Source organism: Chenopodium quinoa, unplaced genomic scaffold (genome assembly GCF_001683475.1).
Source record: "Chenopodium quinoa cultivar QQ74 unplaced genomic scaffold, ASM168347v1, whole genome shotgun sequence".
NCBI lineage: Eukaryota > Viridiplantae > Streptophyta > Magnoliopsida > Caryophyllales > Amaranthaceae > Chenopodium > Chenopodium quinoa.
In genome coordinates, this window is record NW_018742484.1 from 4617893 (window position 1) to 4631784 (window position 13892).

The 13892-nt window shown below is 38.5% G+C and overlaps 2 protein-coding genes across 2 annotated transcripts; both read left to right on the top strand.

The window, feature by feature from the left end:
• The first annotated feature begins 5884 nt into the window (after window positions 1–5884).
• Window positions 5885–9031, top strand: LOC110719489 (replication factor C subunit 2). Its single transcript, XM_021898446.1, has 7 exons — window positions 5885–6167; window positions 6989–7095; window positions 7189–7290; window positions 7411–7606; window positions 8004–8132; window positions 8256–8450; window positions 8535–9031. Exons 1-7 carry the CDS (start codon window positions 6015–6017, stop codon window positions 8643–8645), a joined length of 993 nt encoding a protein of 330 aa, XP_021754138.1. The 5' UTR covers window positions 5885–6014; the 3' UTR covers window positions 8646–9031.
• A 1196-nt stretch (window positions 9032–10227) lies between these two features.
• LOC110719490 (60S ribosomal protein L24) lies at window positions 10228–13061 on the top strand. The gene is made up of 5 exons (XM_021898447.1): window positions 10228–10383; window positions 11982–12057; window positions 12176–12277; window positions 12433–12581; window positions 12728–13061. The coding sequence occupies exons 1-5, from the start codon at window positions 10373–10375 to the stop codon at window positions 12876–12878; spliced, it is 489 nt and encodes a 162-aa protein (XP_021754139.1). The 5' UTR covers window positions 10228–10372; the 3' UTR covers window positions 12879–13061.
• Window positions 13062–13892: the final 831 nt, after the last annotated feature.

The window sequence follows — 13892 nt, forward strand, 5'->3', positions numbered from 1 at the left end:
AGATTTAAAGAGTCTTAACAAAATTGTAAATTAAAAAACAATTAAATTTAATATAATATATGATGTGACAATGGATTAAAGTCTTAAAACAAGACTGCGCTAATCTTGCTAAACAAATAAGGTTTAGACAATCTAGCCTCTATACTCAACCCTCTCCCCTCTCTAAAATCCCTAGCCTATATTGTTGAATTTTGGAGGGGCTTTCATCGATTTTTACTGGTGGAAAGCCGTAATTGGATGAATTACGTACCTTGACAATCTACACTCGTGCCCAGCCAGGCGAGCTGCGCCCGACCAGGCGGATTAAGCACTGTTCCGAGTACACTCGCGCCCCGCCGCGGCTGCAGAAATAAGGTGAGTTCTCGCGCCCGGCAGGGCGGTGGTTCGCCCCACCGAGCGACAAGACTTCAACTTTACGAGCTCGGTAAGGCGGCTCTTGCCCAGTTGCTCGCCCGGGTTGAGAGTTGAGATTGCCTGACCGGGCGCGACACCTAGTCTGGAAGATTCGCTCTCGTACCCCGCCGGGCGGCCGGCTGTCCGACCGGGCCAGCCTGGTTTTTGAGTCAGTTTGTTTGTGTGTTTCCTATTTTTTTTGGGACACTTATAAATACGAGTGTTGTCTCTCCTTTTGATTTATTCATTCATATGAAATCTAAATACAAACCTACCCTTTGAGATCTAAGCAATTCCAACCTTCAAGTTCGAGTACACGGATTGCGGAGGTCGTCCGTGTAAAACCCGGGGGATGTGCGTCACTAGGATCTCTATACCGGTGGTGGCGTATTTTGCTTCTTAAGTAATGGGTTCCAAACCACAACACGGCCGAAGCAAAATCAGTGGGTTCCAAATCAGTTGTAACGGTATTTCTTGTCTTTGTTCTTGATTACAATAGGTATTTTCCAACACGAGTATCTAAATTATTGCCTATATTATCCTTAAAGACAACTCTAGCTGATCCAGAGTTACTATGAACAAAGCCATCAAGAATATGACAGCTAATTACAAATGTCAATAGGGTTATACACGGTCAGTTACAAACTGTACTCTTTTCTAAATACTGTTTTACCCCTTGATAAACTTTGGTAGTTTGGTTATAAACTTAGGCCCTGATCTTTTGAGCTTCTGGGTAGAGTAAAGCAAAGCAGATTTCAGCACAACACAGTAGAGCAGATTTCAGCAATATTATTATTAATATTAATACTATTATTAATATTATTATTATTATTATTATTATTATTATTATTATTATTATTATTATTATTATTATTATTATTATTATAATTATTATTATTATTATCTCAAAAACAGAAAAATCATACAACCTACAATAAATTAGTGGGAAGTCGAGATACAATCTGGGCCCCAATCCTCTAGCTATAGCAAAGCCTACCCTAGTAAAGATATGAGCTGCAGCACGAGCCCTAATGTCTTGTGTCGCCGAAAACCTCTGAACCCGCTTCAACAACGCAACAACCTCCTTCTCTAATTCCCCAAGCGAAGAAAAGGAGAAGGGAATGAAAACATATCCAATTTGCCGACAACTAGCTTCATACTTCTCTCGCTTACGATGAGCTGCATCAGCCACAACCCATTCGGGAACAAAGTCAGATAGCCCTGTCTGTGTCAAAGGAAAAGAGCCAGTTAAGTCCACACAAATATCGCGACCATGATCCCAGGAATAAAGTAACACATCAGCAGGTCTGAGGGCCGCGTCATTCTCGCCAGACAACCCTATGTCAACCTTCTTTCTTGCTGAAATCCCAGATCTGTAGCATATATCAACAAGGGTATCTCGGACAACATTATGTCGATGTTTAATACCCAAAATACAAGCACACGACACCGCGTGATCACCGAAAATATCCCTAGTAAAAACCCGAGAACAAGTAGAGCACGGCGTCGAGATAGAGAACAATGGAACACCCATCCTGTAGCACAACACACATCGATAGGTCTTTGCGTTCATCGTCTGACCCAACCCAGAAATAGGGACTGCCTGAAGCCAAGCAGAGGTGTAATCTCCATGCTGCGATTTCCACAGTGCTGATTGCCGGGGAGACAAAGAATAGGCGGATTCTACAGAAGCGGTAACCTTTGTGAAATATATATCTGCCAATTTCTTCATGAGTTTAGGGGCAGCGACCTCACTATGATTACTCATAATGTCAGACTCCACTATTCCATTAAACAGAATCAACGCATCTCCAAAGGCTTGTCCAAGACCAACAATGCCAGCATGCCGTTAAAGCTGTGTTTGCAACCCAACAGACTGTAATCGAGAAGCAAGAAAAGCATGACGAACATCACCTGCTGAATATACTCCAAGCCCTCCAAACGCAAATGGTAAGGTGGCAAGTCGCCATTGCCAATCGCCAAACCCAGGCCCCGAAGTAGTAACAATACGCTCCAAGGAAGATCGAAGAGCCCTATCGAATGTGCATCGAGCTGTCTCAAAAGTTTTAGGAGGACAAGTACGCAATGCAAAGTAGAGTTTAGAAACTCCGGTACATGCCCTAAGTAACAATAGCTCACACTGAGGATCATCAAGCATAGCAACTTTATCCATAAGTGCAATGGTCTTGGTCACCCTCTGCATCACAAGCTCACCACCAAAACCGGAATCGGAACTAGCAGGACCCCCAAGCAACTTAACACCACGCAAAGGTCGAGCAATATTAGGTGGCAAGACACCCACAAGCCTGCTTTGAGGGTCTTCTGTAGGCCAGAAAACTTCAGTTTTCTCCACGTTAAGATGTAACCCAAAATGAGGCCCTTCCTCCATAATCAACTGCAAAGCCTTTCCCACCACCAACGTGTCACCAATAACAGTGTCGTCATCCAAATACCATGCATGAAGACATACATCAAAAGTGTCTCTGATTTTACACACCAGGGGTTGTAAAACCAAAGCAAAATGTAGAGGACCAAGGGGATCACCCTGCTGCACCCCCTGAGACGACCATAAGGTGTGGTCCCCGTAATACAATCTGGCGGGATTGAATAGCAGAATTCAACCCATCGCAAAAGGCCCGGACAACGATGATGAACTTCAAGTAACATGACCGCACGATCAACTAGATTGAAGGCATTTTGAAAATCCACCAACAACATAGAAAGATCAACATCGGAACCACGATCCTCAATCAATCGATTCACAACATGAAGAATCGCCTCACCTCCCGAAGAAACTCCAACACCAAATTGGAGACCATCAAAGTAACTTTCTAAAGACTGGCCAACCATAACAACACCGACCTTCGAAACCAGACGCCGCCAAACAGTACCCACAGCTATAGGACGAATACCACCACCAGGCTTGACAAGAGGTGTGAGAGGAGAACTAGCAATATACTTTCCTAGCTCCATAGGACATCTACTAGCTATAAAGAGGTTAACCACCCCGAAAATAGAGTCAACCAACTCATCTGTGACAGCCACAACAGCACCACTCAAGCAATCCATAAGGTGCTGAGCACGTAAACCGTCCCTACCACATGATGTGCCACGAGGAAAACTCTTAATCCTATCCAAAACAACAGCTGAAGTAGTAACGAGATGAAGGCCATCAACAAGTATATCAGGCAAGGATGGAGCTGGAGAAGTAGGGTGTTTAGACTGTAAATCTGCGAGAGTGGCGTCATTATAAGGAGCAACGCTTGAAGAAAAAAGAACCCGAACTGCAGCAGTGTAATGGCCGTCACAAATCTTACTACGACATTGCTTGATATTACACTCCTCCAAATCAAGGTCCTTATCACCAACCACTGATAAAGTAAGAGAATCCTCTGCCAAAGTATCCCTCACAAGCTGCAAATTACCACCTAGTGCACTCCAAGAACAAATAACACAGGAAATACTTTCTTCTTGATGACGACGTTTTACCGAAGACCTAGACTCAGAGCTGCTCTGCGGACGAAAGGTTTTAAGGGTACAAAGAGGTAACACCAACAAAGAGACCCAACTAGAAATTTCATCAGGCCTAGAGATCACCTTATCAAGGGCACCTTTCAGAACCCGAGAAAACCCCAAACGACACTTGGGAGGTATAGACTTTACAATACGAAACCTCTTGGAGGACAAACAATCAAGAAGAGCCACATCAAAACCACAATGTTGATCTTGCACCAAACCACCTATTTGCCCAAGCTGAGCCGGAGAAGAGGGAGCTTGCGGCTTGGAGAAAACATGAAGCACAAAACGAACAATACCATCTCCTTCATCCGGGGGTGACACAATCTCACTTGGACTATGACGACACTTAGTACGATGCGTATGCATTTTGTAACAAACCCCACATAACCAAATCCCCATACGCGAAAAAGTAACTTTAGCCTCAGTATAAACAGCCAAATTAGAAGTCAAAGAATGCCGAGTGATGTCTCGCGCACCAATACAAAAATGACGATCACAAAGATGCTTGATAAGAGAACTTTTAGTAAGACCATTGCCACTTCCATCTTGACAACCACTAAGACCCACAAAGGGGCAATAAAACTTCACCCGAGCACCTGGCATAGCTACACACCACCGAAAACTACTCAAGCTGCATGAAAGGAAACAAACTAGTGCTGAAAAATAACACCCAAACTGACCAAAAAAAAATAACTAGAAAAAAGCATCAGATGCCCAGAAACCAACACCTCGGAAACACGCTGCCACCACGGAGTACCTGCCGCCTGAAAACTGATCCCAAAAAACGAGAAAGACGAGCAAAAAACTGACTAGAAAAACCAGAATGCACAGCAAGCAAAAACGAACCTTCACCTAAGCCAAAATGCACAACAACTGGCTCAATTATGCCGGAAAATTGACCCAGAAGAAACCCCCGCCGGAACCTGATATAAGCCACCTGAAACCAACCCTTCACCGCCTATAGAACCGCCCAGAAACAGGGATGATTACGCCTGAAAACACCCGTATAAGACCCAAAAGAACACAGTACGAAATTGCACCAGAAAACCGCCTGCAATTCGCCCAATTAGCTGCCTGAAAGTCGCCTAATTGATTACCCACCACCTGATCAGACCTTACACCGGAGAGGATGCCGGAAATTGACGCGGAACTACACCAAATCAGCCCGAAACTGCACCAAAAAGACGAGGAAACTTCCCCAAAAAACCGAGAACCCGCACATGACCATAACGCAACAACTTGCACGCAGAGAACGCCGGAAAAGGAACGTTGAAACCTACCCTACCTTGCCCTGATCGCCCTGTAACGAGACTTTTTTTAAATTATTATTATTATTATTATTATTATTTAACAAGTGCATACCATTGATTTAGGTGAATGAAAACATAAATAGATGTGTACCATCTTTAAATATGTTAATAGTAGAAAGATAAAAGACAATAGTTTAACATTTTCAAATTATTATAGCCGTTGCTTATATGGAGGAACTACTTTATTTTTATTTTTATACTTTTTTTTTCCAATTTTAAGAAAATTGTATGGGTAATTGGGGATTGTATTGTGAATTGGTTTTGGCAACATTTGACCACAAAGATATTGGTTGAAGCTTTTGATTAAATGCATTGTACAATTTTGGGTAGCTTATAGATTTGATTATTAATTAATCCAATTTACTTTTTTCTGTAGAAAAAAAGGGTGACATGTCAGTAAAATATATATTACTTTTTATGTCATTACTTATTATTATAAAATTATTATTATTATTATTATTAAATATGTTAGTATTATTATTCCTTCAGGAAAAAAATATTATGTGTTATTATTATGATCAATATATATTTAAAAATCGTTATAAATTATTATTAATTAATATTATTATAAATATTAATAATTTTTATTATGAATTATTAATTATTATTTTTAATCCAAAGCAGAGTATAAGGCTCATCAAGCTGCTTTAAAGAATAGGACCTTAGACTTTCTTCTTAAGAACGGGCCTTCATGTACCGAGTTTTCGCCGTAATCAAACTCTTACTCTCATAATAACACTCAACAGTAAGGAAATTGGGTTGAGCTTTGATAGTGAGGAATAGCAATTAGCAATGGCATCTTCTTCATCGAATAGCGGGTACGAGGTACCATGGGTGGAGAAGTACAGACCCAACAAGGTTTCCGACATCGTTGGCAACGAAGATGCTGTCTCTCGCCTTCAAGTCATTGCTCGCGACGGCAACATGCCTAACCTCATCTTGGCCGTACTTTCTTTCTTCCCCTCGTTAATTCCTCTTTCAATCTGGATAAATTAGACGAAATTTTACACTATTCGTGTCTGAAATTAGCTAATTTTGTTGGTTGTCATTGGTATTTTTATGGGTTTTGCAATTTTTTGTTTTCCCGCCATTTTTTTATCTGGATTTTTTGTTGGGGAATTTCTCGAATTGTAGCTTTCTTTGGCAAATTTAGTACTAGATAACTGGGTTTGGCCTTTTTTTAGTGCTATATTCTGAGTTTGTATTGATTTTCCGTGTTTTGATTGAAACCCTAACGGGTATTGTAGTTAACAGTTTTGCAATTAATGTTACTTAATAAATTCATTTGTAATACATTCTTGGAATGTTTGTTGTGAAAATGTTGATTGCTGTGTGCAGTTTTACTGCAAAATGCTGTTTTTGATGTGTTAAGATAGTTGTCCAATGAATTAGATTCATGCGGCAGAATTAGGGTAGATAACAATTTGCTGAATAAGAAGGGAAGAGGAAAGCTTCAAGTTTGATTTTTTTCCCCTCTTTCTCCTGTTCCTGTCCTGTAGTTGGGTTGTGTTGGGAATATCAAAGGTGTTTATTTTACAAGCATAGCCACAATCTTGTAAATTGTATACTCGTTCCTAAGCAGTACATTTTGTGGAATCTGTGTTTGTTTTAGTCATGGGATGATGGGGTTATGCAAACAGATTTTGCCTATGTATTGAATGAACTGGAGGACTGTATGTCCGCCTTTAATTATTAGGGTGATGGAGTTACTTAGGCTTTTATATACTTTATGTCGCATATTGATGAGACTCCATTTGTATGTTTAGGGTCCTCCGGGTACAGGAAAAACAACAAGCATACTCGCTCTTGCACATGAACTTTTAGGATCAAACTGCAAGGAAGGAGTTCTGGAGTTGAATGCTTCAGATGATAGGTATTCCTACCCTCCCTCCCTCTTCCTCCCGAAAGATGTTATACTGCTCACGTGGTCTCTTGGATACTTACTGCATTTTTTCCTTTTTGTCAGGGGAATTGATGTTGTCAGGAACAAAATTAAAATGTTTGCACAGAAGAAAGTTACTCTCCCCCCTGGGCGACACAAGATTGTTATACTGGATGAAGCTGACAGGTAAAACTGTACTTTGGTATTCTAATACGTGCTACGTTCATCATTTCTGATTTCTGACACTCCTTTTATGACTTTATGTGTTCCTTTTTCGAATTTTGGGGCTATATTGGGTTGAAACAGCATGACATCTGGAGCTCAACAAGCTTTGAGAAGGACAATGGAAATATACTCAAACACTACTCGCTTTGCGCTTGCATGTAATACGTCTTCAAAAATCATTGAGCCAATTCAGAGTAGATGTGCATTGGTCCGATTTTCAAGGTTGTCAGATCAAGAAATTCTTGGTCGTCTCATGATAATCATTGAGGCTGAACAGGTAGTCTCTTCTGTCAACTTACTTTAGCTGAAGCTGAATTGTTGGGTGTTAGTTTTTATGTAGATTTGCTTTCGCTTGTTCTTGTTATTGAGGAATAAATTATTTGGCGTATGAGTGTATGACTTTATGAGTTGTGATAATCTCATAATCATTGCTGAGGCTCATCTAGTTTTTGTACTTTATGATTCTCATTACTTTTTAGTCTTTATTAATTAGTCTGTGACTGCATTTGTTACTGTGAAGTATGAATGCTAAAGAGTGGCTAGGTTTATTCTTGTTGCATCAGTCCCCCCCTCCCCCCCCCCCCCCCCCTTCCTCTTCAATGTTCCATGCATTGTATGTTGGTTTGCTCGATTTTCTATTGCTGAAATAGATTTTTGTGTGTTTGGCGATAAAGGTTCCATATGTTCCAGAAGGTCTTGAAGCTATAATCTTCACTGCTGATGGTGATATGCGGCAAGCTCTGAATAACTTGCAGGCTACCTTCAGTGGATTCCGATTTGTCAACCAGGAAAATGTCTTTAAGGTTGCTTTTGAAAACTGTTTTTTTTTTTTTTTTTTTTTTTTTTTTTTTTTTTTATAATTTTTTTTTTTTAGCTTATGTTAGAAAATTGATAATTGTGATTGTGTACTATCTTTTGTCTGACAGGTTTGTGATCAGCCTCATCCTTTGCATGTTAAGAACATGATCCGAAATGTGCTTGAAGGAAAGTTTGATGATGCTTGTTCTGGTATGAAAGGCCTCTATGATATGGGTTACTCCCCTACTGACATAATCACAACACTTTTCCGCGTTGTTAAAAACTATGACATGGCCGAGTATTTGAAGTTGGAATTCATGAAGGTATGAGTGTATACTTGTAGGACTTGTTGATCTTTCCATTCCTCATGTCTGGTGCAAGTCCTGATTTCTCTTTCATGTGTACAGGAAACTGGGTTTACCCATATGAGAATTTGCGATGGAGTTGGCTCCTATCTTCAGCTGTGCGGACTGTTGGCTAAGTTATCACTTGTCAGGGAGACAGCCAAAGCAGCCTGATAACTCGGTTAGATGGTTGAAGAGTGGTTCTCCTCCACCTGTTTCCATTTTCCAGTGACTTCAGATTGTGCAAAATGTTTCTCCTCTGTAGATTCAGCTGTTATTTTGTGTAGGAGTTGAATTGCTGTAAGAAAATTGCATTCCTTGCTTGTATCTAGGCAGAGCCTGGGTCATCTAGGAATACATACAAATTTAAATTTATCCAGGCATGCTTTTTCTCAAAGACGGCTGAAAACCAGTTTTATATTTACTAATCTTATGCTTGTAGCTAATGACGAATTGACGATTTCTCACTGTTCACGGAATTGAAGCTGGGAAATTTTTAGCTCTTTGGCGATGTAAACACGGGTTGATTTATATATTTTGCGGCTAATGTGTTGTGCCTTCTTGTGATAATCTCTGAACATTTGTCTTCTAAAGCAATCGGAAGATTTCAACCGTGGTTAAGAAAGATCAAAAGCTATTTGCACTTCACTCTAGTATTGAAAGCATTGATGTGCTGTGGTAGTTTAAATAATTGCACTGGCTTAGGCATCAATTTCTGGAGAGTTTACGATTCAAAATCACAAGGTTGACGAAAGTTGTTTACACAACTAAAGAAAGGGAAAAAGAATAAAAATACTCGATGGAGTTTTAGTTTATGCACTTTATATAGGAAAATTTGACACCAACAATACAAAACTTTGATACCAAAAACGCATTAAATTTCACTGTTTGTTTGTTTGTTTGTTTTTTTTTTTTTTGTTTTGTTTTTTTTTTTTTTTTTTTTTGACAACAATGATTGGAATTTTCACCATAAGAAAGTATACTTTTTAAAAAAGAGTTAAAATACTGAGAGTTTATGTAAATGAGCGTTTTTGAGACTATAGAAGACAATGATACCTACTTTGTGTTAATTTGTTTTCTTTCCAATTTTAATAATTCTATATCAGAGTATTTTCTATTTTCTCTGTCACTTTTTATTTATACGCTTTGACCATTTTTCTCTCACAACGATTCCAAATATAAAGATTAAAAAGTGACGGAGGGAAGTACAAACTTAGTGTCTTACATTAAGGGGATCTAAGAGTGTTTGCTCATTTCAATATTCTAAATATGAGCTAATATGATCAAATAACCTTAAAAATACCTTTGAATACACCTAACAGTATATTCTTGAGAAAGACGAAAGATCGATACTCCGTACAGGCGTACATTATTAATAATGAGTCATTTTGATGAATGTATGGAGTTTAATTTAACAAAAAAAAAAAAAAAAAAAAAAAAAAAAAAAAAAAAAAAAAAAAAAAAAAACCAAATTGAACCACCAAATCACCAATAGTGAGTTACATAGTATTCTTTGTATAGTGTGGCAAATGATTTATGATTCATTTTTAGAGGTAAAAACAACTCTTTTACATTACTCTTTGTAAACAATTTTTATTTTTTTATAAACATTATTTAGACAATTTTTATTTAAAATTTTTTCACAGACAAAAAAAAAAAATTAATAAAACAGTAAATACTGATTTACACTTAAATTAAATCTTAATTAAGGTAAGGCCCAAAACAAGTGAAAAGAGCCCAATTGGTAGGTGGTACTTCATTTAGCAAAGTAACACAAAAATTAGAAATCAGAAACACAAAAAATAAAGCTAGGGTTTCGTCGCTTCTCTCTCTCTGGTTTGGCGACTCAGGGCAAAGCACAACTGTAAGACGATCATTGTAAGCCCCGCCAGCCAGTCGTCATGGTTCTCAAGTAACTTTCTCTCTCTTCCCTTTTTCTTCATTGTAGTTTTGCATTTTTTTTTGCGCCAATTTATAATGAAATCTGCTATTAATTATATTTTTTGATTGTATTTGCAAAATCTAATGTAGCATTGTGAATATCAATTTATGGGTTATAGATGTAGCAGCTTATTGTGTTGGAAATGGGTTTTTAAGGGATTAACGAGTTTGTTTTAATGGCTTATTTGAGCTTGTGTTTTGGGTTGTTTGTAAATTATGATTGGGAAAATGCTGAAGGGTTTAGGGTTTTAAGAGTAGTTTTATTTAGTGTTTTTGGGTTATTTTTAAAATTCATGAGATTTGAGGAACTGGGTTATTGTATAGGCCTCAGATTAGTAGGATCAACGAATAAATTTGGCGTCTTGTAAAACGATAGTTTGTGGATGACTGGACTGTGCATACCCAGAGTGAACTTATAATTGAATATTGTGGCAATGCTGAGCCTATTTTGTAGTTGAGGAACTTTGGGTTGGCGCGATTTGGGGAAGTGAGAGTGCTGGGAGTGCCAGGCAGGGTTTATCTGGAGTGAATGTTTGAAAAAGAGGTAGTATAGAGGACTTTAGTGAACTGATGATTCTAAGGTTGTTTATTCATACTATCGAGTTATTTCATGGTTTGGAGAAGAATTGGTGTTTTAAGTCATACTTCGGTTATGGTTTGAGAAAAATGTGTATGCGTCGTGGATTATTGAGCTTTTGTTTGAGCTGACTCGAGGATGAAATTGCAACACTTATTAAGTTATTTACCTAATTATCGATCTCAAACTTGTGTTGGGCTAGATTAATACACTATTATAAGAAGTTTTATTTTTTTGGAAGAGGTCCTTGTCTACTGTGATTTTAAGTTATTCCATTTGCATTAGATTGGTAGGATCAGTGGTTTTGGTATGAGAAATGATAGCCTATGGATTGTTTATATTGATACCCCAGGGTTAAACATTTATATGAAAGTTATGGGACTTGTGGCTAGATTAAGCCTATTTTGTTGTTCAGCAAGTTGAAACAGGCGGTAGGTTGGGAAGTGAAACTGCCTGGCAGGGTTTATTTGGACTAAAATGTTTGAAACATAGGGGATTGGAGCTTGGGACATCGGGTAAAGAGAGGATCAAACAGTCGGGAATTAATGGCTCTGAGTTTGTTTATCCGATGTATATATTGGTATCAATTCAATGTTCTGGTTTGGTTCGGAGAAAGAATTGGGGTTGAGTCATACTGATTACGATTTGGGGTTTGTGAATGGGTTGTGGGTAATTGAGCTTTTGTCTGAATTGACTATTGAATGAATTAACCACGCTTATTGACCTAGTTCTCTATCTCAATCTTGCATTGGGCTAGAATGATACACTTCTTTATGAAGTTTTATGTTTTTGAGGTCATAATCTATTGCGATTCTAAGGGCATTATACATTGATTAAATTCTTGACAACATTGTGATTGTGCATCTGTTTATGATTTTATTTTTCTTTTTGAATAACATCACCCTTATTTAGAAGCTGCCTTACCCTTCCATGTATTTAGCTGTGTACTTTGCTTTGGATTAACCTGGTCTTGCTTAAACTGTGAACTCCAGGACGGAACTTTGCCGCTTTAGTGGTGCAAAGATATACCCTGGAAGGGGTATCAGGTTTGTTCGTTCAGATTCTCAGGTAAAGCTACTCTGATAATTTTTGAATTTTCACTTCATAACTTGGTGTGTTTTGCTGCTGACTTCATATTCTTGAGGATTAATGAAAGCTAACCAATCTTTGTTAATCTTTCTTGAAGGTATTCCTTTTTGTCAATTCAAAATGTAAAAGGTACTTCCACAACCGTCTGAAGCCTGCAAAGCTCTGCTGGACTGCCGTTTATCGGAAACAACATAAGAAGGTAATGACCCTCCTCTCTCCCTTTCCATGTTTCTATTGTGATCTTATCTACAGGTTAATGTGTAATTGTGTAATGGGGAATCACTTCTGGTAGATTTTGATCATGAAGTGCTTAAAATATTGGTCTTTGTGTTGGGCTTTCTCCTATATGTACAGGATATCTCTGCTGAAGCTGTGAAGAAGAGGAGAAGGGCCACAAAGAAGCCTTATTCAAGGTCTATTGTTGGTGCTACATTGGAAGTTATTCAGAAGAAAAGAACCGAAAAGCCTGAAGTTAGAGATGCTGCAAGGGAGGCTGCTCTGCGGTGAGTTCACTTGCTAATTTAGTTTGCACCTGTATGTTATAGTGGCAGACATGGTTTCTACATCACTAATGGGATTTTTCATCTGAATTATCCAATAATTACTGTTAGTTTTATAAATTTTGAATGACATGTTTATGATATTGTAGTGAGATCAAGGAAAGAATCAAGAAGACCAAGGATGAAAAGAGATCCAAGAAACAGGAAGTGTCCAAGGCACAGAAAACCCAGGGTAAAGGTGCTTCCAAGGGAGCAGCTCCAAGGGGCCCAAAGATTGGTGGTGGAGGTGGAAAGCGATAAACTACTCTTCATATACTACCATAGGACAATTTACTGTTGAAGGGAGGAATTTTTTTTGCATGTCAACCTATTTGTATTTTAGTAGTAAAATTCTAATGCTAGAGGGTGTTGAGTGAAATGAATGTTGTGTACTCAATTTTGTTACTCGTAGATTTTATTACATGCAGCGAAAGCCTTGTTATATGAGTTTGATATTCTGGTATTGACGTATTGTAGGAGTTTTTGACTTCAATAGGGTTAATTTTGGGACTAAATCCGAAACAAGTTTTTGTGGATAGAGCTCAAGCTAGGCCAACTCTACGCTTCTCTAAAAGATCTATTGTAGCATTTGGGTTGAGAATTCAGGGGTAATGATACCATCCATGACGAACCTGTTCATAGTATTTCACAATTTGCCTTTGCAACCAACGTCTGCAAAAATTGATACTTACCCTCTGCAGTTTAAATTAGAAAGGCATTCTGAATATGCCCGTCCTGATCGTTGAACTTTAGGTTCTGTGACCCGGTGACAATCTGGAACTTGAAAGCAGAGCAGTGAGCTACTTAAATTTGCCAGGGTTTACGCTTCGATTGAGCAACTGCAAGTTCAACTCATTTGAGTTGCTGGAAATCCTGGAACAACAGAGTTGCAGAGGTTTATAGCTTTGTACACAGTATGCAGAGGTTAACTGTACCTTTCTAGCAATACCTAGTGGCTTCAGCAACAGCAATACCTTAATTTTGGACTGAAGTCAATTCTCTGTTTAAGTGGAACTCCATGAAGAAGAGCGAGAATAAAGTAATGATCTTGCCGGATTTTAAACAAATCCAAGCCTCTTGTCAAACCAATACATAAACTAACGATAATGTCACCATAAAGATAGGCATGGATACACCTCAAAAACTGCAGGATTCTGAGTTTAGCTACAAGAAACAGAAGTTAGAAATACATTTCCTCAGAGTTTATCTCGCGAGTATGTACTTGCAACTTTATGAGTTTACGCTACTTCTTTGGAGCATTGAAGTGCATAAAGA

Excerpts from the sequence above, each read along its gene's own strand:
- LOC110719489 (XM_021898446.1), top strand. The coding sequence starts at position 6,015 with ATGGCATCTTCTTCATCGAATAGCGGGTACGAGGTACCATGGGTGGAG. Across the intron at positions 6,168-6,988 it reads TGCCTAACCTCATCTTGGCC|GGTCCTCCGGGTACAGGAAA; the intron begins GTACTTTCTTTC and ends TTGTATGTTTAG. Across the intron at positions 7,096-7,188 it reads TTGAATGCTTCAGATGATAG|GGGAATTGATGTTGTCAGGA; the intron begins GTATTCCTACCC and ends CCTTTTTGTCAG.
- LOC110719490 (XM_021898447.1), top strand. Across the intron at positions 12,058-12,175 it reads TTGTTCGTTCAGATTCTCAG|GTATTCCTTTTTGTCAATTC; the intron begins GTAAAGCTACTC and ends TCTTTCTTGAAG. Across the intron at positions 12,582-12,727 it reads GCAAGGGAGGCTGCTCTGCG|TGAGATCAAGGAAAGAATCA; the intron begins GTGAGTTCACTT and ends ATGATATTGTAG.